General features: G+C 44.7%; 1 protein-coding gene across 1 annotated transcript in view; it reads left to right on the forward strand.

Moving 5' to 3' along the window:
• LOC126456095 (gastrin/cholecystokinin type B receptor-like) overlaps nt 1-13422 on the forward strand; it is a 61883-nt gene extending 48461 nt beyond the window's left edge. Inside the window, exons 3-4 of the mRNA XM_050091850.1 lie at nt 1760-2045; nt 12800-13422. Of these exons, the coding sequence (XP_049947807.1) occupies nt 1760-2045; nt 12800-13422 (909 nt within the window). The remainder of the gene's footprint in view (nt 1-1759; nt 2046-12799) is intronic.
• Nucleotides 13423-25380: the final 11958 nt, after the last annotated feature.

The following is a 25380-nucleotide window of genomic DNA, read 5'->3' on the forward strand; positions in this document are numbered from 1 at the left end:
TATTAAATAGGTATAGAGCCTGCGCTTACAAATTTTTGCCACACCCTGCCTAAAACAGGAAGATCAACACATTTAACCATCTAGCCATGTCTGGGTGCGATGTACGATGTGCTAATGGCCCTACGTCGCACTTACTACATCTGAGCTGCCTGTTCCGACATTTTCGTCGCACTGTCTTAGCACATTCTCTTGTGTTACACTTAGACGTACACCGAGATGACGAAAGTAATGGGATACCTCCTAGTATTGTGTCAGGCTTCCTTTTGCCGGGCGTCGAGCAACAGCCCGAAGTGGCATGGACTCAACATGTTGTTGGGAGTCCCCTGCGGCAATATTGAGCCGTGTTGCCTCTATAGCAGTCCGTAAATGGGAAACTGTTGTCGGTGTACGATTTTGTGCACGAACCGTCCTCCGGATTACGTCCCATAGATATTCGATGGGACTCATGTCGGGTCAGATCACTCGCCCGAATTGTCCAGAATGTTCTCCAAATCAATAGCGAGCAACTGTGGCGGAGTGACAGGGCGCATTCTTATCCATGACATGAAGTCCATGGATGGTTGCAAATGGTCTCCAAGTAGCTGAACATAACCATTTCCAGTCAAGGATGGGTTCAATTGGACCAGAGGACCATATAAACACAGCCCACACCATTACAGATCCACTACCAACATGCAAAGTGCCTTGTTGACAGCTTAGGTCCGTGGCTTCATGAGGTCTGCGCCACACTCGAACAGTACCGCCAGCTCGTATCAACTTAAATCGTGACCAACCTGCGGGTTTCCAGTAGCGTGGGGTCCAACCGATACGGTCACGAGTCCAGGAGAGGCGCTGGTGGCGATGTCGTGCTATTAGCAGAGGCACTCGCGTCGGTCGTCTACTTCCATAGCCCATTAACTCCAGATTTCGCCGCTCTATCCTAATGGATACGCTCGTCGTACGTCCCACATTGATTTCTGCGACTATTTCACCAAGTTTTGCGTGTCTGTTAGCACTGATAACTCGACGCAAACGGTCCGCAGCTCGTGGTCTCGCGGTCGCGTTCTTGCTTCCCGAGCACGGGGTCCCGGGTCGATTCCCGAAGGGGTCAGGGATTTTCACCTGCCTCGAGATGACGGTGTTTGTGTTGTCCTCATCATTTCATCATCATTCATGAAAGTGGCGAGATTGGGCTGAGCAAAGGTTGGGAATTTGTACGGGCGCTGATAACCGCGCAGTTGGGCGCACCACAAACCAAACTTCATCATCATCTACGCAAACCTCACTGATCTCGGTCGTCAAGTGAACGCCAACGGCCACTACGTTGTCTGTAGTGAGGGGTCATGCCTGAAGTTTGGTACTCTTAGCACAATATTGACAGTATAAAACTCGGAATTATTGAATTTCTTAACGATTTCCGAAACAGACTGTTCCGCGAGTCTAGCTTCAACTATCTTTCCGCGTTGAAAGTCTGTTTGTTCCTGTCAGGCGGCCACAATCACGTTGGAAACCTTTTCACACGAATCTCCTGCGTACCAATGACAGCTCCACCAATGCACCGTCCTTTCATACCTTGTGTATGCGATACTATCGCCATGTGTATATGCACATATCCCTATACCGTGACTTTGTGACCTGAATGTAGCATTTTTTACATCTCGTGTAAAGCGTCGCTGGTTGGCGTGTAATAATGTCTTACTGCGCTAATGTATTAGGAGTTTACTCTGCAGTCGTATTAGTATTTTTAAGTTCAGTTGACTCTTTCCATTTTGGAAACTAGCCTACGTTAGACAGTGGTGTGGCACTGCGCTGTCCCGCAGGCGTGGCGAGCCCGTCGGTGTCGCTGTACGAGGTGACGCTGACGCTGGTGCTGGTGATGGAGGGGGGCCGGCCGGCGGACTGCCGGCTGCTCGACCGCTGCTACGAGAGCACCGAAGCCAGCGGCAAGACCTACATGCGCGTCCTCTTCGGCTTCATCTTCATCCCGCTGCTGCTCGCCTTCCTCGTCCTGCACGCCGTCGTCGCCAGCTTCGTCTGGAGGAAGAGGAAGCCGTTCGCTTCTGCCCGTAAGTGAGACGGTCGAATCAAGCAGGACGGCTGCCTGAAGCAGACGATCTACTTTCGTTGGAGCAGTTACTTGACATAAACTGCAAAGAAACATATTAGCACCGCCGGCATATCTGCATACGTGAAGGGAGGTACATTCCAAGGAGTTGAGAATGAAAGCATAAGTCTTACGAAATTAATGATAGTAGTACTACTCTATAGTTATAAGAGTCGAGGGGCATGAAAGGGAAGCAGTGGTTGGGAAGGGACGTAAATAATGGTTGAATTATTCGAACCTTACGTGCAAATGGAGCTTCTATATTTTTTATTTGTATTTATTTACATGTGGGACGAGGAATTTACTACGGGGGTTGTAGCCTATCTCCGACGTTATTCTATCTGTATACTGAGCAAGCAGTAAAGGAACCAAAAGAAAAATAAGGAAGAAACAAAATCTTTGAGGTTCGCCGATGACATTGCAATTCTGTGAGAGACAGCAAAGGACCTGGAAGAGCAGTTGAAAGGAATGGACAGTGTCTTGAAATGAGGATATAAAATGAATATCAACAAAAGCAAAATGAGGATAATGGAATGTAGTCGAATTAACTCGGGTGATGCTGAGGGAATTAGATTAGGTAAGGAGACACTTAAAGTAGTAAATGAGTTTTGCTATTTGGGGGGCAAAATAACTGATGATGGTCGAAGTAGAGAGGATATAAAATGTAGACTGGCAATGGCAAGGAAAGCGTTTCTGAAGAAGAGAAATTTGTTAACATCGAGTATAGATTTGTCAGGAAGCCGTGTCTGAAAGTATTTGTATGGAGTGTAGCCATGTATGGAAGTGAAACATGGACGATAAATAGTTTAGACAAGAAGAGAATAGGAGGTATCGAAATGTGGTGCTACAGAAGAATGCTGAAGATTAGATGGGTAGATCACACAACTAATGAGGAGGTATTCAATAGAATTGGGGAGAAGAGAAAGTTGTGGAGCAACTGGAGTAGAAGAAGGGATCGGTTGGTAGGACGTGTTTTGTGGCGCCAAGGGATCACCAATTAGTATTGGAGGGCAGCGTGGAGGGTAAAAATCGTAGAGGGAGACCAAGAGATGAATACAGTAAGCAGATTCAGAAGGATGTAGGTTGCAGTAGGTACTGGGAGATGAACAGCAGGTTGCACAGGATAGAGTAGCATGGAGAGCTGCATTTAACCAGTCTCTGGACTGACGACAACAACAACAACAACAACAACGACAACAACAACAATACTCCTGCGAAATAAAAACAAAATAACAATCAATATGAACGCATTCTTTCCGATGGTGCATATCTGGGACATCAGAACCTGCTGCTTGGTAGTATTACATACCCTCTTGCGTATCTTGTGTATTACTCTAGGGGCGTTCAACAAGTAATGCAAAACATTTCTTTCCTCAAAGCATGTCGGTTTCATTCAGGATTCCAATACACCACATTATTTCCCACTCTTTTCTATACAAAACCCCATTTTTCAACATAATCTCCGTTCAATACGACGGACTTGAGCCCCATTACTACGGCGGCTTATAAGCCGGAATGTCGCCACTCTTGTGGTCGACGTGGGAGCCAACGTCTTGCTGCATCGACAATGTTCCCGCGATCCATGTACTGTTTTCCGTGGAGTGCATCCTTCATTAGGCCAAACAGATGGAAGTCGGTAGGTGCGTGATCCGGGCTGTAGGAAGGACAGTCCAACGAAGGTTTGTGAGCCCCTCTCGGGTATGCACACTTGTGCGAGGCCTTGCGTTGTCGTGAAGCAGGACAAGGTCGTTTGCGTTTTTGTACCGACGAACACGCCTAAGTCGTTTCTCCAATTCCTGTGGGTAGCACGATACACTTCAGAGTTGATCGTTGGACCACGAGATAGGATATCAAGCAGAATGACCCTTTCAGAGTTCCAAACAACGGTAACCATCACATTATCGGCTGAGAGTGTGGCTTTAAACTTTTTCTTCGGAGGAGAGATGATGTGACGCCACTCCACGAACGGCCGTTTCGCTTCCTGTTCGAAGTGGTAAACGAATGTATCATCACCTGTGACGATGTTCGACAAAAAAATAGTCACGATCAGTCTCTTAAAGCGAAAGCAATTCCGCATACGTGGCCCTTCGTTGCTCTTTGTGGTCTTCGTTAGACGGCTAGGAACCTACCGGGCACACACCTTTTACCCCAAGTGACGGACGAGTGTGTCAGCGCTACCGACAGAAATGCCTAGTTGTGCAGTGAGATGTTTGATTATGATAAGTAGATCACCTCGAATGAGAGTGTCCTACGTTCCAACACTGCAGGAGTTACAACTGTGTGGGGTACGCGGGAGAATGGTCTTGTTTGCTCTACATTGTTGCGATGATAACAGACGCCTCGTCCAATGACTCACCGTGCTTTTGTTCACTGTCGTCCGCCTGCTTAGCTGAGTGGTAATGTGCTCACCTCCCATCTAAGCGGGCCCGGGCTCGATTCCCGGCCAGGTTGGAGATTTTCTCCGCTCGGGGACTGAGTGTTGTGTAGTTCTCATCATCATTTCATCCTCATCTCCGGCGCGCAAGTCGCTCAGTGTGGCGTCGAATGAAATAAGACTTGCACTTGCGGCCGAACTTCCCCCGGCCAAGGGTGCCATTCGCTCATTTCATTTTCATTTCATTTGTTCACTGCCAGTTCTCTGTAGCCATTCCGTAAGTGACTGTGGATATCTGCAATGCTCTGGTTTTCCACCAAAAGAAACTCAGTGACATCTCTCTCCATGGAACTCATCTCCGTTAAAGAAGTCATTTTGAAGCCTCGTATACAGTTACCACCTATCGGAAATTCATGAAACTATAGGGGCTGAATCGGGAACACTTCATGATGTGCCACAACAAATTCCGCAGATTTTAAAACCGAAACTGGCGGAAAAAAGTATGTTTTGCATTACTTAATGAACGTCCCTGGCGATATACTTGGATCCTTTTCGGCATGCTGTCAAGACATCGCTGCTTCAGCCTATCGTTCTCCTTGATTGCGGCCCTCTTCGTGCCACCAAGTATATGAAGACTGTTCCTGTAACAACCCTAACAACCCACTGTAAGGTTAACTGCTTCCGAGTCCGCTCAGTAGGGTTCACGTCACCAATTACCATATGCCATTTGGTTCATTTCTGCCTCCTGTTCAAGAGATGAGCTCGGCATGCTCGTGCACTCTCGTATTGGAAGACCGTAGGCCTGAAAAATAGGTCTGAGACTCCTGTAACGTTACTGCATACGCCTCAAATTATTCTCGATAATGATGCGAGGCGTTCGTATGTGATACTGATTGAAAACATGACTGACCCATTCCGATTCTAAACCAGTGGGGCAGCGCGGTGTGGCCGCGTGGTTCGAGGGGCCATCTTACGCATTGCGTGGCCCCTTCCGCCGGAGGTTCGAGTCCCCTCTCGGGCATGGGTGTGTGTGTTGTTCTTAGCATAAATTAGCTTAAGTAGAGTGTAAGTCTAGGGACCGATGACCTCAGCAGTTTGGTCCCTTAGGAATTCACACACACTTGAGCATTTTGAAAACAGTAGGGACTCCATGCCTGAGACCTGGATTTGTAGCCGAACATGTTCACACTCTTTGAAGACAATCATCATCTGCAGTCGACGGTGCAGAAAACCCGACACGATTTATTTCGTTTTCGTTCTACGCGTCGTCTTTCCCATCTGTTTCGTGGATCACGGTGCTGGATGCTTTGCAACTTTTTTTGTAATGGACGCCAAAGAGCAAACTGACTGTCTAAGTTACCATAGCCCTTCATCCCTCCTCCCCTTCAGTTGTCATGAAAAAGGCGGTGCACAGTTCTGTTTCATTCTCCTCGGGATACCTAGGAACCATAAGATGGAAGTTGTGGTCATCAGCAGATATTTTTCACCAACGCCACGAAACACACCTTCAGTTTGCCATCCCTATGATAGAGGTCCCATTTTCGAGTGACGACGCTGTGGTGGTCACCATTTCGGTGAGCAGCTTCCAGTGCTGACAACGTTTCTCACCGTAAAGTGACATCGCGCGCACGGCCTGCACTTGAAATAATCCTTCGAGGTGTGTCGTCACACTCAGGGTTCACAGGTCACTTGTTTGGTGAGACATCGCGCTATATTCAACCGCTCTGTGAAAGCGAGTTTACTTCTTCCCCCATTGTACAGGCTGCTGAATGTAGCGATATCCTGTGAGAAAAAGACTGGCTTTTGATCGAAAAAACATTACCTATGTAAGTCTTGAGGCTGGTGAAAAATGTGCAAGTATTGAGTAAACAGTGGGCGACGGTTATTGCTTCTATTAAGCGTCCTTTTATGTTTTGAGAATTAAATCATGCTTCAAATAGGCTTTATTCTTTTTATTATCTGTGCCATCGGCCAGTTGCAACCTTATGTCGTTTTTAAGCACGTATCTTAAGCTTCTAGCTTCATTTTACACTGTAATACATTACATAGACCTTATAATGTGTCCAGCACAAGTGTGGAGCGCGAAACGAATTACCACAACAACACCTCCGTGCGAGTACTAAGGTCACAATCACTTTTTAAAAACTCCTTAATGAGAGATGTGAAAGGCAGTCTAATATAGATTAATAGGGTGTTATTATTTAACAAGACTGTTTTGATAAAGCTGTGGATAGTCAAGATCGCAAATACAGTTTTATTCATTACTAGTTTCTGATTATCTACAAGCCATCTTCAGATCATAACAAAATACATTAATTAGTGTATATTTGCCAAACGGCGGGACACATTGTCATCGTTTATGTGACCAGGATCGTTTACTATACAGTCCATTGGAGCAACGATGTGAATTATTCCAGAATAATGCACACTAACAGAATTAGACAATTTATATACACTCCTGGAAATGGAAAAAAGAACACATTGACACCGGCGTGTCAGACCCACCATACTTGCTCCGGACACTGCGAGAGGGCTGTACAAGCAATGATCACACGCACGGCACAGCGGACACACCAGGAACCGCGGTGTTGGCCGTCGAATGGCGCTAGCTGCGCAGCATTTGTGCACCGCCACCGTCAGTGTCAGCCAGTTTGCCGTGGCATACGGAGCTCCATCGCAGTCTTTAACACTGGTAGCATACCGCGACAGCGTGGACGTAAACCGTATGTGCAGTTGACGGACTTTGAGCGAAGGCGTATAGTGGGCATGCGGGAGGCCGGGTGGACGTACCGCCGAATTGCTCAACACGTGGGGCGTGAGGTCTCCACAGTACATCGATGTTGTCGCCAGTGGTCGGCGGAAGGTGCACGTGCCCGTCGACCTGGGACCGGACCGCAGCGACGCACGGATGCACGCCAAGACCGTAGGATCCTACGCAGTGCCGTAGGGGACCGCACCGCCACTTCCCAGCAAATTAGGGACACTGTTGCTCCTGGGGTATCGGCGAGGACCATTCGCAACCGTCTCCATGAAGCTGGGCTACGGTCCCGCACACCGTTAGGCCGTCTTCCGCTCACGCCCCAACATCGTGCAGCCCGCCTCCAGTGGTGTCGCGACAGGCGTGAATGGAGGGACGAATGAAGACGTGTCGTCTTCAGCGATGAAAGTCGCTTCTGCCTTGGTGCCAATGATGGTCGTATGCGTGTTTGGCGCCGTGCAGGTGAGCGCCACAATCAGGACTGCATACGACCGAGGCACACAGGGCCAACACCTGGCATCATGGTGTGGGGAGCGATCTCCTACACTGGCCGTACACCACTGGTGATCGTCGAGGGGACACTGAATAGTGCACGGTACATCCAAACCGTCATCGAACCCATCGTTCTACCATTCCTAGACCGGCAAGGGAACTTGCTGTTCCAACAGGACAATGCACGTCCGCATGTATCCCGTGCCACCCAACGTGCTCTAGAAGGAGTACGTCAACTACCTGGCCAGCAAGATCTCCGGATCTGTCCCCCATTGAGCATGTTTGGGACTGGATGAAGCGTCGTCTCACGCGGTCTGCACGTCCAGCACGAACGCTGGTCCAACTGAGGCGCCAGGTGGAAATGGCATGGCAAGCCGTTCCACAGGACTACATCCAGCATCTCTACGATCGTCTCCCTGGGAGAATAGCAGCCTGCATTGCTGCGAAAGGTGGATATACACTGTACTAGTGCCGACATTGTGCATGCTCTGTTGCCTGTGTCTATGTGCCTGTGGTTCTGTCAGTGTGATCATGTGATGTATCTGACCCCAGGAATGTGTCAATAAAGTTTCCCCTTCCTGGGACAATGAATTCACGGTGTTCTTATTTCAATTTCCAGGAGTGTACGTCGACACTGAGGTCATGCTCTCCATGTTACGTTATTAGAAATTGATGTCACAGGTAGTGATAGTTATGGACTCTGAAGAACGATATGCCAGTTCCACATTAGAAACTAGTGCTATGTGAACTCCATAAGTAGAGTAGTCATCTATTCGCAGATTGTTTTAACCATAGAACCGTAAAGGGGGGGGGGGATATTAAATTGTTACCAAACAATCGTAAATTTTACTACTCCATATTTTATTCCAATAAAATCGTAATTCATACAACTACATAGGCTTCCACGGCCGGTGTCATGATACTTAAAATTCTTCTGGGTGTTGTATCACGTCCTTGTATAATATACTTTAATTACAAACTATAAAACTTCCTCAGAGCAATAAATCATCATAATTTATAGTTTATGCACTTCTTAATTACAATTATAAACCCTCCAACGGTTTGTCACATGCAAAATAAGTACAAAATGTTCGGTTTTACACCGTGTACTGGCAATACGAGATTGCCAGGAACTGCTAATTGGTATTAGTTACAATTGTAAATTTTTCGAGTGTTTGGTGATATGAGGTTGAACACCACAATGCTTTAATAGGTATGATCCTGTTAGAGGTGGTATGCCGTTGCCTTTCTCCGACTTTTGAAGTGACTCGCCCAGTCAGCTATGGTGGGGACCTACAGTTTACGAGGATTCCGAACAACAGTGCAACTCGCCATTTTTCACAACAACAAACATCGTCACACCTGAAGGAAATTATAAGAGAAAGACAACAATTTTAAGTCTGGCCGGGGGGATCGAACACAAGACCGTTAGATTTATGAACACAAACATGATTTTTATGTTGATATACGAAGTTTACATAGCACTAGTTTCTGGTGAAGAACTGTTCATTTCTTTATAGTAACATAATAAGGCAACCATGATAACAGTGTCAAATATGAAAACTGTGCATAACGTATGACAACCTTTTATTCTGGGATAATTTAAATCATTGTTAAATTGGATTGTATGATAAACGATACTGCTCATACAAATTATGACGAAGTATCCCGCCATTTGGCACGTGTACATTGATCAGTGTATTTTGTTATGATCTGAATAGGGCTTGTAGATGAGCCAAAACTAGAAATAAATAAAATTATGTTTGCGATCTTGACTATTACAGGTTTTCTGAATCCACGTGTTTAATACGATATTCTTCAATAGTTGGTCCAAAAGTTATTCCATTCGAACAAAGATCACTGTTAAAATGTGAACTCAATTACCTGTTTAATGCGTAAAAAAACTGAAGTTCGCCCGTTTTGAAGGACAACCTTTTATCATCACAACCGTTATACAACACTCTGCCTAAACGCGATTTTACCTTGATCGCTTTTAGAGGCTGTTGTATAACAGATATGATGTGAGCTTGACCTTCGAAACGCGTAAATTTTAATGAGATTTTACACTGTAAATAGATGGCTGAGCCGACATTTTAATATCTTGGAACATTTGCGTTTAGTATTCCTAAGTGTCTCCGCAACAGCCTCGTAAAGACTGAATCACACTGCCACAGGACCACATTCCTGAATTCCTTCCATCGTCGTCTTGGCTTAATCCCAAACGCCTGAGCAATTCTCACATGAGGTGGCAATTAGTTTTCCCTGAAGTTTCACATAGTTTTCTCTTTCTCTTAATGTCACTAAGATACCAAGGCAATTAAATAAAAAGAATAATGATCACTGAAACAGCTTTGCTTTCTAGAACGTGTCTGATGTCAAGCAGAGGATCTATCGTTACTCGTGGATATCACATGACGGTACCCTTGGCGACGTTCAAATACCCGTCCAGTCATTCAGATTTAGATTTTCCGTGCTTTCTCTGAAGAAGTAAAAGAGAGTGTCAGAACTGTTCAGAACTGTTCATTTGAAAAGGCCAAGGTCGATTTCCTGTTCAGTTCCCGTCTAATCCAAACTTGCTTTCCAGCTGTAAGGAATGTCGCCAGTAGGGTGTTTAACCCCCCCCCCCCCCTCCCCCCAAACCACTCCTTCTCGCCCTTCCTCTTCCTGGGTCCATTACTTCGCAATAAATCGATTATAAAGTGTCAGTTCAGTGAATTATCACTGACCAACGTCCGTAAGCGAATGAGATCATAATGACAGGTCAACAGCAAAGAACGACCACAGAATTTGAAACTTCCCATTTGTACGTAAAGAATGACAGTGCTGGAAAAACTCTTACGTTATTTGATTTTCAAACAGCTGAGCAAAACTGAACGTACTCAGACAGTTCTCTCTTTACTTATTCTGATCATCACTAAACTGACACACAATATTTTTAGCGCAACGCAGTCTCACTTCCAATAATCCCTACAAAAGAATGGCCATGAGTAACAATAACCTATACCTTACACTAGCGAATATTCCAACAATGAGTCCAACCAGCCACAGACTGCACACAGCGCAGTCAGCGATTTTCATACAGAGCACTACGTGGCGTTACCAACATAAAAACCTAAACAGCCTACTTACAAATTTAGCTGATATGTGACATACACCGAGCAAGCAGACATGAATCGTCAGGCTCTTTGGCAACCCTGGGATACGAAATAAGAAACTTCATTATTTTCGTCAAAGGCTCCTAGTACGAGGAACATCGCGGGTTGTTGGTATACAATAGCCATTGGTAACGCTGTAGATAATGTGACTCGGGACAAGATTGTCCAAATGTATTCTTATTCCCCTCCCCCACCCTCTCCTCCTGCGCATATAATTTCAGCAAAACTACTCGAAACTTATATGTAATATGGAACTGAGCACTGTGTCACGAGAGACGGACCCGCTACTGTAAAAGTAGGGCGGAGGGCGGGGGGGGGGGGGGGGGGGGGGGGGGGGGGGGAAATTGTCAGTTAAGAAGCAGCAGCTTCAAAATGGGTCGGTGAGGAAAGCTGGGTGGCTTCGAACATAGGCTAGGCATTAGATGATATCGCAGTAATAAATGCAACAGGGTCATTTCAAGCGTCCAAAGGCTGCCAGAGTCGACTGTAGCTGATGCGACTATGAAGCTGAAACGCGAAGGAACAACCACAGCTAAACCAAGACCAGTAAGGCCTCATGTGCTGACCGTCATACACTGACGATCATTGTGGAGGGTGGTTGTAAAGAAATCACATGAACTCCCGTATTCCAAAGTGCTACCAGAATTCCGGACAGTGTAAGGACTTAAAAAGAATGGGGTATAATGGCCGAGCAGCTCTTCATATGCCACACGTCTTTATACTGAATGAGATGTTGTGAAGAGCGACGACACTGGGCAGTAGATCTCTGGAAACGAGTGATCTGGAGTGAAGAATCACGCTGTACCCTATGGGAGTGCAATGGAACTGCTTGGGTTTGGTAACGTCTGGAGAACGATACCTGCAATCATGTATAGTGTCTACAGTGATGTAGCGAGGAGGTAGTGTTACGGTACTGAGTGTTTCTCATTCTATAGCTTTGTAGACTGCGTATAGTGCAGGAACATTTTGGAGACGATGATTGTATCAACATGACTGTGCACCCTGTGATAAAGTAGCATTTCTGAGGCAATGGTTTGTGGACAATAACATTCCTGAAACCGACTGGCCTGTCCAAAGTTGCGACCCGAAAGCAATGGAACACCTCTGGGGTTACTTTAGTCCAGACCCGAACGTTCAGCACCATACTCTTGTCCGGTTTCGGCTTTTGCGGAAGAATGGGCTGCCATTCCCGCACAGACATTCCCTCAGTAGAGTTTAAGTCATCATAAAGGCGGTTGTTGGACACATTTTGATCAAACAGTGTTTTATGATTGGTGTTACATTCGGATACGTCGGAAAATAATTCCGTAGCGCCTATCACTCAGGCTACATCCTGAAATGAGCTGTGCTGAGGTCACATCTCAGGTATAGTTTATGAGTGAAATGTCAAACGTGTTTCGTTACTCACCGCAAAACTAATCAGTTCCCAGCCCCTCCCCCCTGCCCAAAAAAAGAGACGGAAAGCTGCCTTGATCTAGGAGTGAAAAACTGTTGAAGTCGTTGTACTATGCCGGCCTTGTGGCCGAGTGGTTCTAGCCGCTTCAATCCGGAACCGCACGCCTGCTACGGTCAAAAATGTGTGTGAAATCTTATGAGACTTAACTGCTAAGGTCATCAGTCCCTAAGCTTACACACTACTTAAACTAAATTATCCTAAGGACAAACACACACACCCATGCCCGAGGGAGGACTTGAACCTCCGCCGGAACCAGCCGCACAGACCATGAAAGCAGCGCCTGAGACCGCTCGGCTAATCCCGCGCGGCTGCTACAGTCGCAGGTTCGAATCCTGCCTCGGACATGGATGTGTGTGATGTCCTTAGGTTAGTTAGGTTTAAGTAGTTTGTAAGTGTAGGGGACTGATGACCTCAGATGTTAAGTCCCATATATTAGAGCGATTTGAACCATTTTTTTCTTTGTGCTATCTCGTTGTCTCAGCCGCCTGCGGCTCACAGAATGCGCGCTGCGGCAAGGGCCGCGGGGACGGCACCACGTCCAACAGCAGCGGCGACGCGAACCGCTCCAACAACGCCACCAGCAGCTCTGACACGCTGAGCGGGCGCGCCCGCACGGCGGCCGGCGCCGCTTCCACCGCCACCGCTACTGCCACCGGCGTGGCCTCGCCGTCGGGTCCTTTCCAGCGCGCTCCCTCCGCCAAGAAGACGTCCCCGCACACGGTGCGCAACATCCGCTCCTTCCGGCGCATCATCGTCATGATGGTGCTCTTCTTCGTGTGCCGCCTGCCCAACTGGCTGTTCAACATCGTGCACGACGCGGCCGGCACCGGCGACAAGTACGCCTGGTGGCTGGCGCGCTACGGCGTCAACCTGCTGGCGCTGTTCAACAGCGTCGTCAACCCGCTGCTGTACTGCTTCTTCAACGAGACGCTGTCGGCGGTGGCGCGCGTGCGCAGCTGGCTGACGCGGCCGTGCCGGGCCGGCGCGGAACCTCACTGTCAGCAGCAGCCCAGCAGGCAAAGGGAGCCGCCCAGGCCGCCGTCCATCGTGCCTCGCGGGCCCTACTACGACGCCGAGCACAGAACCGCCAACTGGAAGCCCTGACAACCACACACCAACTGTACTGAACTTCACAATCCTTAATAAATAACGTAGATTTCCTAAATCAGTCTGTTGATCATTAAGGCGAAATTTTACTGGGACCACATGTAAGCGGCTATAACCAACACCGACTCAAAAGAAAACCTCGGCGCTTGTTGGTGACGTCACGTCAGCTAGGCACGTCGAACGCCAGGTCTGCTGCAGGCAGAAACGCCTGGGCGTGCTTATCACTATAAATCTCCTATTTTTGGACAAAATGTTTGGTATTGTCTTGTATTCTGCAGTTTTATTTAGATGAAAGATTTTCTTACTATCGTAAAGCTACAAATGAAGATCATAGTTCTGTATTACGGAATCCTGTCGAAACAAACGTAGATCAATATGAGAAGATGCTTTGCCCCATTGCAAGCTTCGGAAATTTTACATTCAAGTAACTATATTTACTTGATCCATTTTGTTATCGAAACTTACCCCAATCCCCTTACAACGTACTCGTTTCTTTTATTTATTTATTTATTTTCGTTTGACATCGTCACTGGAAATGTGAACCAATTTACATGTGTTAATGCCCAACTGTTGCCAGTCATTAGATTACAGTCGTTTTCAACGAAAGGAATTCTAAACAGGAAACAAAATAGCTTCACACATCGAAAATACTGCTGAGCTTAAACTTTTTTAAACATGCACATAAAAAAAGATAAATGTTCCCCTCTTGCAACTCAAAGAAAGAACTTTATAAGATAAAAAAATTTTATTTGATAAAACAAGTGTCTCTCTTTTGCCTCTTCTTATGTCCCCCAACCCCTCCCCCAACGTGTACAGTCGCAAGATATTTCATTAACATTCAGTGGTCCTCACCCCATAGTCAACCAAGATACCTAAAGAAGAGCACCAATATGTTCACAGTTTCTTGTAAAAGCAACCCAGTACAAACGTAACTTCCTCAGATTTACAAATAAAGTAAAGAAGCACGAATTCTGTTGCTGCTGGACCATGAAGTTGGTTTTGTTTGTCAATCCTTAAAACAGGTGGAAATTTAAGTTCAGAAGTACACTATTTGTTAAGAAGTGTAATGAATTGCACAATTAATTGATTGCACAAATCTCTCAGAAGACTGTGTGTTGGTCAACTACTGCTAATAGTTTCACATTTTCCTGCGTCAGGGAGGGAGACATCACCATTATGAGTATGCCTGCAACAGACCTGGCGTTCGCCGTGCCTAGCTGACGTGACGTCACGAACAAGCGCCGAGGCCTTCCTTTGAGTCGGTGTTGCTATAACACGTACTCCACAGAGCATTTAGAACAGGGCGACACGAAGGAAATAACTGAAATAAAAGGTTTCACCTCCGTCATAAGTTGCATTAAGAAGTATCTTCTGTATTTCTTAATGGGCACTAGTTTTGGACACCTATGTCCATTTTCAAACCAGCCATACTGTGACAACACACGCAAAAGCCTGTGTACGAAACCTGGCCCTGCAGTGACTATCAAAGCGGGACTAAGGCCGGCTCAACAATAGTAAATAGACCTCATAGGACAGTCCAGTTCTGACATGTCTGACGCATATGGTCTGTTAACTGTTGTTGAGTCAGACGTAGTGTCGCCTTGTTTGTTACTGCAGGGACAATTTTTGTACATAGGTTTTTGGCTGTATTATCACACTTACGATACAGATGGTTTGAAAATAGACATAGGTGTTCGAAACTAGTCACCGTCAACAAATGAAAAAGATACTTCTTAAAGCAACTTCTGACGGAGCTACAACCACTTATTTCAATTAAAAAACAAGTGTCGGACCAACTTTTGTCTTGCAACATAAACTCCGTAAATGAGTCTTCTGTAATGAAGGTGCAGTTTCACTGCACTAAGAGATGATACGCGGCTATGACACATGCTCCACGGCTATCGTTGCTGAGTGCCTGCCTTCAGTCTGATATTCCTGCTTTTTACGGTCGTGTCCGCCCAAATATACACTAGACTAGTCTCTCCAGTTCATCTTAGGTCTTTTAGCGACCAAGTAGAGAGTGCACAACTCAGGCCTGTACCAAGCTAATAACCTAAGCGCAAGGATTAAGGAAATGTGCACTGAAAGGCAAAAAAAAAAAAAAAAAAAAAATAAATAAAAAATAAATAAAAAAAAAATAATAAAAATAAATTGTACACCCGCGAGCACACAGAAGTGCCGCAACACGACATGGCATGGACTTGGCTAATGTCTGAAGTAGTGCTGGAGGGAACTGACACCATGAATCCTGCAGGGCTGTCCATAAATCCGTAAGAGTGCGAGGGGCTGGAGATATCTTCTGAACAGCACGTTACAACGCATCCCAGATATGCTCAATAATGTTCATGTCTGGGGAGTTCGGTGGGCAGCGGAAGTGTTTAAACTGAGAAGAGTATTCCTGGAGCCACTCTGTAGAAATTCTGGACGAGTGGGATGTCGCATTGTCCCGCTGGAATTGCACAAGTCCGGCGGAATGCACGATAGACACGAATGGATGAAGGTGATCAGACAGGATGCTTACGCACGTGCCACCTTCAGAGTCGTATCTCGCTGTATCAAGGGCCCCATATCATTCCAGCTGTACACGCCCCACACCATTACAGAGCCTCCACCAGCTTGATAGTCCCCTGCTGACACTCAGGGTCCACGGAATCGCGAGGTTGTCTCCATACCCATAAATTTCCATCCATTCGATACAATTTGAAACGAGACTCGTCCGACCTGGCAACATGTTTCCTGTCATCAACAGTCCAATGTAGGTCCTGACGGGCCCAAGCAAGGCGTAAGCGTTGCATCATGCAGTCATCAAGGGTACGTGAGTGCGCCTTCGGCTCCGAAAGCCCATATCGATGATGTTACATTGAATGGTTCACACTTGTTGATGGCCCAGCATTGAAATCTGCAACAATTTGCGGTAATGTTGCACTTCTGTCACGTGGAACTATTCTCATTGCTCGTCGTTGTTCCCGTTCAGGATCTTTTTCCGGAGATTTGACGTTTTACCAGATTCCTGATATTCACGATACATTCGTGACAAGGTCGTACGGGAAAATCGCGACTTCATCGCTATCTCGCAGATGTTGTGTCCCATCGGTCGTGCGCCGAATATAACACCACGTTCGAGCTGACTTAAATCTTGATAACCTATAGTAACCGATCTAACAACTGCACCAGCCAGTTGTGTTATGTAGGCATTGCTGACCGCAGCACCATATTCTGTATGCTTACATATCCGCCTCGCAGTCTGATGCTCCTTGCCACGATGCGCGCGGCTAGCCTCGAGTCTTCCCTCGAGCATGGTGTGTGTGTCGTCCTTAGTGTAAGTTAGTTTAAGTTAGATTAAGTAGCGTGAAGGCCTAGGAACCGATGACCTCAGCAGTTGGGTCCCATAGGAACTTACCACACATTTGTTTACATATCTCTGTATTTGAATACGCATGCCTGAACCACTTTCTTTGGCGCTTCAGTGTATGAGGCTATACAAGATAGTCAGAACAGAGAAATAACAGTTAAAAAAAGAATTCTGTACACTGCTCTGTTACCGAGTTATTTAGCATTGAAGTCAGCCAATCAGGTCGTCACGCGTGCGGATTCAACAGCCTGCCAGAGACGGTGTCGCCAAATGTGTTCTTTGTTCGGCTTTCCAAAACCGAGCAAACATAGATTTTTGCTCATCTAGCTTAAATGTATCAGTTCCGAAAAGGCACATTTTAACTGGTAACGAGCATTTCAACAAGTGTTAGTACACGGACCCACAGACGCCTGTGCATTACCGCATTTTACCACGTGCAAGTGCTTGCATTTGCGAGCACAAAGACTTAATTGGCTGACTTGAATGCTAAATAACTCGGAAACGGTGCAACGTACTGAATTTCATTCCGAATAATTATTTCTCAGCACAACGTGCCCAGCAACATCTTTACAAACTTTTCACATTGTTTCTGACCACCCCGTGTACATCTACAAAATTCGTGCAACAAAAAATAGATGACTCCATCTTTAAAAGGCTTTTGGCACTTGAAAAGCGTAAGGAATTTTACTGGGAATTATTAAAATTGGAAATTCCAGGCCATCATTCCTAGGTGTTATCTTTCATAACCGCCAAATGGATTGGTTCAAATGGCTCTGAGCACCATGGGACTTAACTTCTGAGGTCATAAGTCCCATAGAACGTAGAACTACTTAAACCTAACTAACCTAAGGACATCACAAACATCCATGCCCGAGGCAGCATTCGAACCTGCGACCGTAGCGGTCGCGCGGTTCCAGACTGTAGGCCTAGAACCGCTCGGCCACTCCGGCCGGCACGCCAAATGGAGAAAGGGACGTAAAACACTGCAATCCGTCACAGTACCGTAATACAATTTGAAATCATCCTGCCAAGAGATCCACGAAATTATTTCCAAGAAAAATAACGTTCGCTATAAGGTGGATTTATATTTGAAATATTAACACTTAACTATAGAATACTATTATTACCATTTTTTTACAAAAATAATTGAAGTTACCAAAGTTATTGAATATCTTTCAGTTTTCCATTCGAGAAGAATAGACACGTAACTGCTTGTCTCGTTTAATGAAGATCTTTCAGTTTATTTTGACATAATTATCTTAGGAAGACGACTGAGGTATTAAGAAGACTTAGCACTTACTTGCTGCCATAATTGCCAAGTCAGAAGGCTGTTTGCTGGTTGCATTTGTTTATGAGTCTCAGCATGTTTACCGCTGATTTCGCAAAACTAGTTTAAGCACGCTGAGGGCTGATCTCGCAAAATACTGACTATAACTGATTATTAATAAACGATTGAAAATACCCAACTGCGTCTGTTTCTATTTGAAATAAGTAATCAAGCCTTTAGGGCAAAAAGTCCGGCTAAATATAACGGCGAGTTCGGCTTTTCTTCTTTTGGAACTGTCAGCCCTACCCTTCGTGTAATTCGACCACGGCGACACAACGCAACGCACAGCATGTGACCCAATGGCGTGCCGCGCTTCGCAAACTGTTGTCATCCGTATGCGGTATCTGTCGACATGTTGCCCTTTGTTGTAAGCAATTACTGGATCTTCACAGCCAGGTGGGGAGCGTGTAGTGGAGGACTGATAAAACAACTTCACTCACTGAAAATGACAGTAATTGATGTTCATCGTGGGATATTAAAACTAGTAGCTACAAAGAAAATAAATTAAGAAATGACGAATTGGTTCAGCTTGTCAAGAAATGGTTCAAATGACTATAAGCACTATGGGACGTAACATCTGGGGTCATCAGTTCCCTAGACCTAGAACTACTTAAACCTAACTAACCAAAGGACGTCACACATCCATGCCCGAGGTAGGATTCGAACCTGCAACCGTAGCAGCAGCACAGTTCAGGACTGAAGTGCCTAGAACCGCTCGGCCACAGCGGCCGGCGTACGAAATCTATTTCACACAATAGCGCACTGTGATAAGGCCCACAGAGATTGAGAAGAAATCGATAAATGTTAATCACGGGATAAGTTCTTAGCTTCCCTTTTCCGAATGTAAATACTGAGCAATATTCCTGTCATCCTCAAGCGAAAACATTGTGCTGATGAACGCCTGTGGTACTACGGTAATGCCTATGATCAGCGAATCCGGTGATTGCGCCCCTAGTTTTTATTTGAATACTCTTAAAACGTGGGCTGACATTTGGTAGAAAGTGACGACGTATGCCATCGTGAGGACCCTTAAATGTATCACCTCTCAAAGAAGTGAAACGTTCAAGACAATGCAATACTATGAATACGCTAATGCTCTCTTTCATGTGAAAATTACATTTTGATCCTCTGCAATGATAATACATGGTTGCTGCGTTTGTTTGTTAATGTTCTTCCGTTAGATAACTAACTGAAGTAATGACCAGCAAGTTAACACCTTCAGAAAAATGATCTTTCAATCTGGATCAACAAATTGTTCAGGAAAAAAGTATGCACTCGTGTTGCAGAAGGATAACTGACTAATCATTTCTGTTCAAGAATTACTCTGCGGAATACAAGAAGTCGTTAACGAGAAACAAACTTACTCTAAATTTGATAATAAGTGTTTTAGAGCTGAGTATTTAATTACCAAAGTTAGATTTACTAGATGAAAGGGCAAATCATTTTTTCTGCTGATACTGTATTGGTGAATATCTCTATTACACTCGAAAAGTAATGAACTGTTGACAACAAATTTCATGACGTGCTGTGAGGCTGTGGTTATATTCCAAATTGTATACATACTAAACAGATGCCTGCAACATTTAAATGTGTGGAGTCTACATATAATTTTAATTGCTTTCTTCTGTGCAATGAATATTTTTTGCCTGAGTGAGGGGTTATCCCAGAACAGTACCCCGTAGAGCATCAGTGAATGAAAATATGCAAAAATGTTGTCTTACTGATATCTGTGTTCCAAAAGTACAACTAAACTAATGGCAAAAGTAGCTGTACACAAAGGGTTCAGCAAGTGTACTTTATGGCTTTTCGAATGTAAGTTTTCATAGTATGTACTCTCAAGACCTTAAAACTATCCTGTTTATTATTTTTTCTTTGTAAACTACATTCTTAATAGGTGGAGTAATTTTGAGAGTACATAACTGGTTTACCTATGTTTTTCAGTGTTTGAAGGCAGTCTCTTTATTCAAAACAATTAATAATTTTAACAAAAACATTTTCCCTGTGGGCACTTAATTGATTGCCTTGACAATAGTGCTTGTATCATATGAAAAAATAAGTTACATTGCCGCCAGATTCAAATGAAATGGTAGGTTATTAACGTATCGCAAGAAGAGTAGTGTGCCCATGATCGAAACGAGCTGATTGTCCACTGTGATTTCTTCCCATTAGGACGATATGGCGTCCCTGGTGGATTAACACAGCAACCACTTAGAATACTAAGACGGATGAGTCAAAAGAAGCAATTAGTTATGGTGGCTCGGTATTCCCAGATGAAATAAAGTAACTATTCCTGGGTCACAAAATGGCTGACAGAGACGGAGGTCTAACAATTTGCACCATTCTTGGGCATAGATTTTTATTTCAGTTGACACTGAATTTTGTTTTAGAAAACCTAATTTTTGAATTGATAATGGCAGAGGCAGAAATGTCATAATAAAACAAAATAGTTTAAGGCATCTAGCTTCATTCATAAAGATTTACCGAGTAAGGTGGCGCAGTGGTTAGCACACTGGTGGACTCGCTTGTGGGACGGTCAAACCTGCGTCCGATCATCCTGATTTAAGTTTTCCGTGATGTCCCTAAATCGCTTCAGGCAAATGCCGGGATGGTTCCTGTAGTGTCGGCAGACTTGCCAACACTACGCACACTAATTGAAAGAGGTGGCCAAGATGCACGCGCTAACTCACGCAGGGTGGCGTGAGGTCTGAAACAGGATACGTAATGAAAGCTATAAAGAAAAGTACGTAGCTGCTGGAATACTTAACTTTAATCCATCATTTGTATACAGCGTTCTTGATGATACAAGTGAGACTCTCTCTAGATAAATGCAATATAATGCTAATGGCGCCTTGCTAGGTCGTAGCCATGTACTTAGCTGAAGGCTATTCTAACTATCTCTCGGCAAATGAGAGAAAGGCTTCGTCAGGGTAGTCGCTAGCAAAGTCGTCCGTACAACTGGGGCGAGTGCTAGTCCGTATCTCGAGACCTGCCTTGTGGTGGCGCTCGGTCTGCGATCACTGACAGTGGCGACACGCGGGTCCGACATGTACTAATGGACCGCGGCCGATTTAAAGCTACCACCTAGCAAGTGTGGTGTCTGGCGGTGACACCACAGTTCCTTTGAAAGGGCACGAGTAACTCCCTTCTGCATCCTTCCCTACCCTATGGGACCGATGACCTCGCTGTTTGACCCCCTCCCCCAAATCTACCAACCAATCGCAAGAATTTATGAAGACAGAACTCCACCGATGTAACAATAGTCAACACGTTGCCATAAGTCGGAGGCTACGAGTTGTCAAGTTTTGATAGGCGACATAAAACGGCGCAAGAAAAATTGCTGTATTCGTCAAAAAAGTGTTGGCTGATGTTGCATGCTACAAATTTGCTGTCTTTGTGCCATCGAACTCCGCCACTTCCACTGAGCAGGATCAGAATAATAATCATGACGTTGCAAACAGTAGCAGCAGCTACAGTCTTGGTCGTAACCTTGGGTAACAAAGAAAAAAAGGGGAAACCAAGATGGCTAAAAAAAGATAATTATTTGTTGGAAGTCAAGAATCTCACAATGGATTTTCTTGGAGACTGATGGATGATGATGAAGTTTTGCGAAAACAATGTACACAGCAAGAACCTAAAATTTCCAATTTCTAATACATATAACATCAAATGATCACTATCATGAGGCTGATGTCAGATTGTTACTGACAAGGAAAACTCCCATCGCACCCCCGTCGGATTTGATGGTGAGATGGCCCATTGGATAGCCCGTCAAGCACTGCACATAGATGAAGAATGAAATTAGGAAGAAGGTGTACTGAACTGTGGAAATGGAAACGAACATAGAAACCGTGAACAATATGTATACACAGAGTGACGTAGAAATGTCGTAGCATCTTGGACATGCGACCACGAAGTTGGACTGCGGAGGGGGTGATCCGGGCACAAATCTCCCCCATGTCCCACTTTTTTTTCATAAAATTATCAAATGTCCGTCCGGACAAAGATCTGCATAACGCGTTCCCGTTCACAGGAGCGAGTAACAGTAAGATGGATGATTACCTGAGGCCCCATCTTACTGTTACTCGCTCCTGTGAACGGGAACGTGTTATGCTGATCTTGGTGTCTCTCGCGTCCATCTAGAAAAGATAACGTGAAGATTCCTAAATAAGGTGAAACGCGTCGTTGAAAAATAATAAAACTGAAATTGCAACCAGGACTGTTTTTAACCAATACTGTTAAGCACTGGTTTGCTGTTGTGCCACATATTGACTGGAAGAATTTTTATCTCCTATTTGTTCTTAACAAGTACCACGTGTTATGACTCTTACGTTCCACATGGAAAGCTTTTACTCTTGAATGCCTTTATTGTGGCCGGCCACGGTGGCCGAGCGGTTCTAGGCGCTTCAGTCCGGAACCGCGCGACTGCTGCGGTCGCAGATTCGAATCCTGCCTCGGGCATGGATGTGTGTGATGTCCTTAGGTTAGTTAGGCTTAAGTAGTTCTAAGTTCTAGGGGACTGATGACCTCAGAAGTCAAGTCCCATAGTGCTCAGAGTCATTTGAACCATTTTTGCCTTTATTGTAATATAGTTCACGCCCTATTATTTGTTGTTTTCATTTCTGAGAGAGGTCTACGAGGCATGTCGCCTACTCTCACTATTCATCACATTTACCTGCGACGGTAATATATTCTTACCACATGACTCATATTCTACAACCGATGTGTAATATGACAATTGTCAAGACTACAGAAGGAGAACAGTCACGTCAATGATAGAACAGATAGTTCACAAATTTGCAGAAAAGAATGGGGCACCAGGAGGTTTGAACACGGACCTCCCGCTTTGCAGTCCAACAGTGTGGCCACACATCCACGACGCCAAGGTTCGATGTTGCACGCTCGAGCTTGGACCGTTCTTTGTTACTGTTTTCCTTTTTTTTTCACAGTTCAGTATCCTTCTTCTTGTTTTCATGGTCAATCTGTGTTTAGTTTTTGACGGGCTATACACTGGTCCATTTTACCACTAAATCTAAGGAGGGTGCGATAGGGAGCTTCCCTTGTGAGGTTGAGACATTTCGATGCATTTCCGCGCGTTCCGGAAGTATGAACCAAGTATCTCAAGAATTATCCCACAAGTTTTCAGAACCACAATACCTGTGATTTCTATGACTTTTAACAGGTAAATAGGAAAACAGTGTCGCTAAAAACTGTTGAATTTTAGATTCACCAACTATCATTGACGGCCGCAGACTTCGCAGTATCCGACATAAATAAAATAAGGCTGAAATTGCCAAGCCAGGCACTCCAAACTGTTTATAAATTTGTGACTGGTTGCGTTACTCACCAACCATCATTAACGGCCGAGGAGTTCACAAGATGCAAAACGGATAAAATAACATTTGTACTGCAAAACTATTTTGTTTTGCACCAGATCTATGCCTTCCAGACGGAAGCATTCTCAGCAACTTCCAGTTTATTGAGTAGCTCTTGCGTTGATCCTCTTTGATCCCAGAGTGGTATGCAGAACATGAACCTTGTTTTTCTTATACCGACTGTTTGCAGTTTTGACAATTAGTGTCCGTGAACTGCACAAAACAAACAAATAACAATTGTGGTAATAAGTGACCGCAGTGGATCCATCACTAGCAAACAGCCATGTTTGTTCTTCAGTCACAGTCCAGTCCTGTCGCAAAGACATAAAGACAACGTGATCGCAGAGAAGCCACGTACTGATATTATTCCTAGCCTTCTAGGGCGTGCTGGAAAGTAATTCCTCCAAATTTTTTTATGTGAAAACTCTTAAAGATTTTAAAATAAAACAAAAGTAATTAACATTCTTCATCTTTATTCTTCATGTCTACATATTTGCAGTCCTCTGCCCCGAATTGTAGCATGTAACACGGCGGTGCGTAATATATATATGTCGGAGCGTGAGAAACGCCGTGCTGTAATCAAGTTTCGAATTCGAAGAGAGTGTTCACACATGGAGCACCTTCTGCTTCGGCCGACAATACCAGACCAGAAACGAGCTTTACGACTTCTCCAACAATCTGATCCCTTGGGCTCACTATCATCTATCATCCTCCATACAGTCCCGAATTGGCCCCATTCGATTATCATCTGCTTCCAAAACTTAAAAAACACCTTAGAGGACTTCACTTCGATAGTGATGAATCGGTGCTAGCACAGGTGAGGTTGTGGCTCTGTCAACAGAGTCGAACGTTGTACACTGGCGGCATCAACAAATTGGTCTCTCGTTCGGAGAAATGTCTTTGTCGCCAGGGTGACTATGTTGAGAAAAAATATGTAACATGAAGAATAAAGACGTAGAATATTAAAAATGATTGTTTTATATCTGAAGTTTTAAGAATTTTCTCATGAAAAATTCAGAGGCATTACTTTTCAGCATTCGGTCCTACTTCTCTTCTTGAGTGCTGATTAGACCTTACAACATTTACTTAGTTGTAGTACAATAACGTGGTATGAGATAATATTCTAATATATGTAGATAATATTTTGAGGTAAAAAATAATAAATAATTTACGTTTCCTTACGAAGAGACAACAATATCTCGCCACGCGACACCAACGAATAATATTGTTTCTCAAGCTTATATTATCAAACATACCCTGAGATGTTTAGCTTTGCGATAGATCACGTAAACATGTTACGTGTAACATTTTAAGGAGCCTCACGCCACACATCTGTAGCAAAGCTGTGCACGTTATTTGAAACAAATGATATTTTAATTTAAAAATCAGAGCAGATGTCAATATTTTCTCCCCCGTTTATAACTGGAATTCGATCCTTTTCAATAATATGTATTTCACTACAGTACTTTCCAGTACAATTTTCCCCCTTATGATAGATGCACTAAAAACCAGTACATTTAAGCACAAGCACAACGACGCCATTTTACTAATATCGCTTCATCACTTCGATTATAACCTATCTCCACTAAGAGACTTAGGACATCTTCGCATAGTGGCATCGGCAGATGCAGGAAATCCCCACAGAAACTACGATACTATAAACTCCCGGGAGCATCCAGAGGGTAATCGTTGGCGAAAGTGGGCTACCATGCCAAAAAGTAGGCCGGTGGAAATTTATGGCGGCGTCCGGTAAGCTTGTTTGAACGCGGCGACATAAGGCGTTTATTGCACACCCATAACGAGATAATGCGCCGTCGTTAAAGAAAGATAATACGGATTTATAGGTCGTGGCGGCTCAGCTTTATTTTCAACCACCTGATAACAAGGCAGCCGTTTCGCTATCA

The sequence above is a fragment of the Schistocerca serialis genome, chromosome 2 (assembly GCF_023864345.2).
Source record: "Schistocerca serialis cubense isolate TAMUIC-IGC-003099 chromosome 2, iqSchSeri2.2, whole genome shotgun sequence".
NCBI lineage: Eukaryota > Metazoa > Arthropoda > Insecta > Orthoptera > Acrididae > Schistocerca > Schistocerca serialis.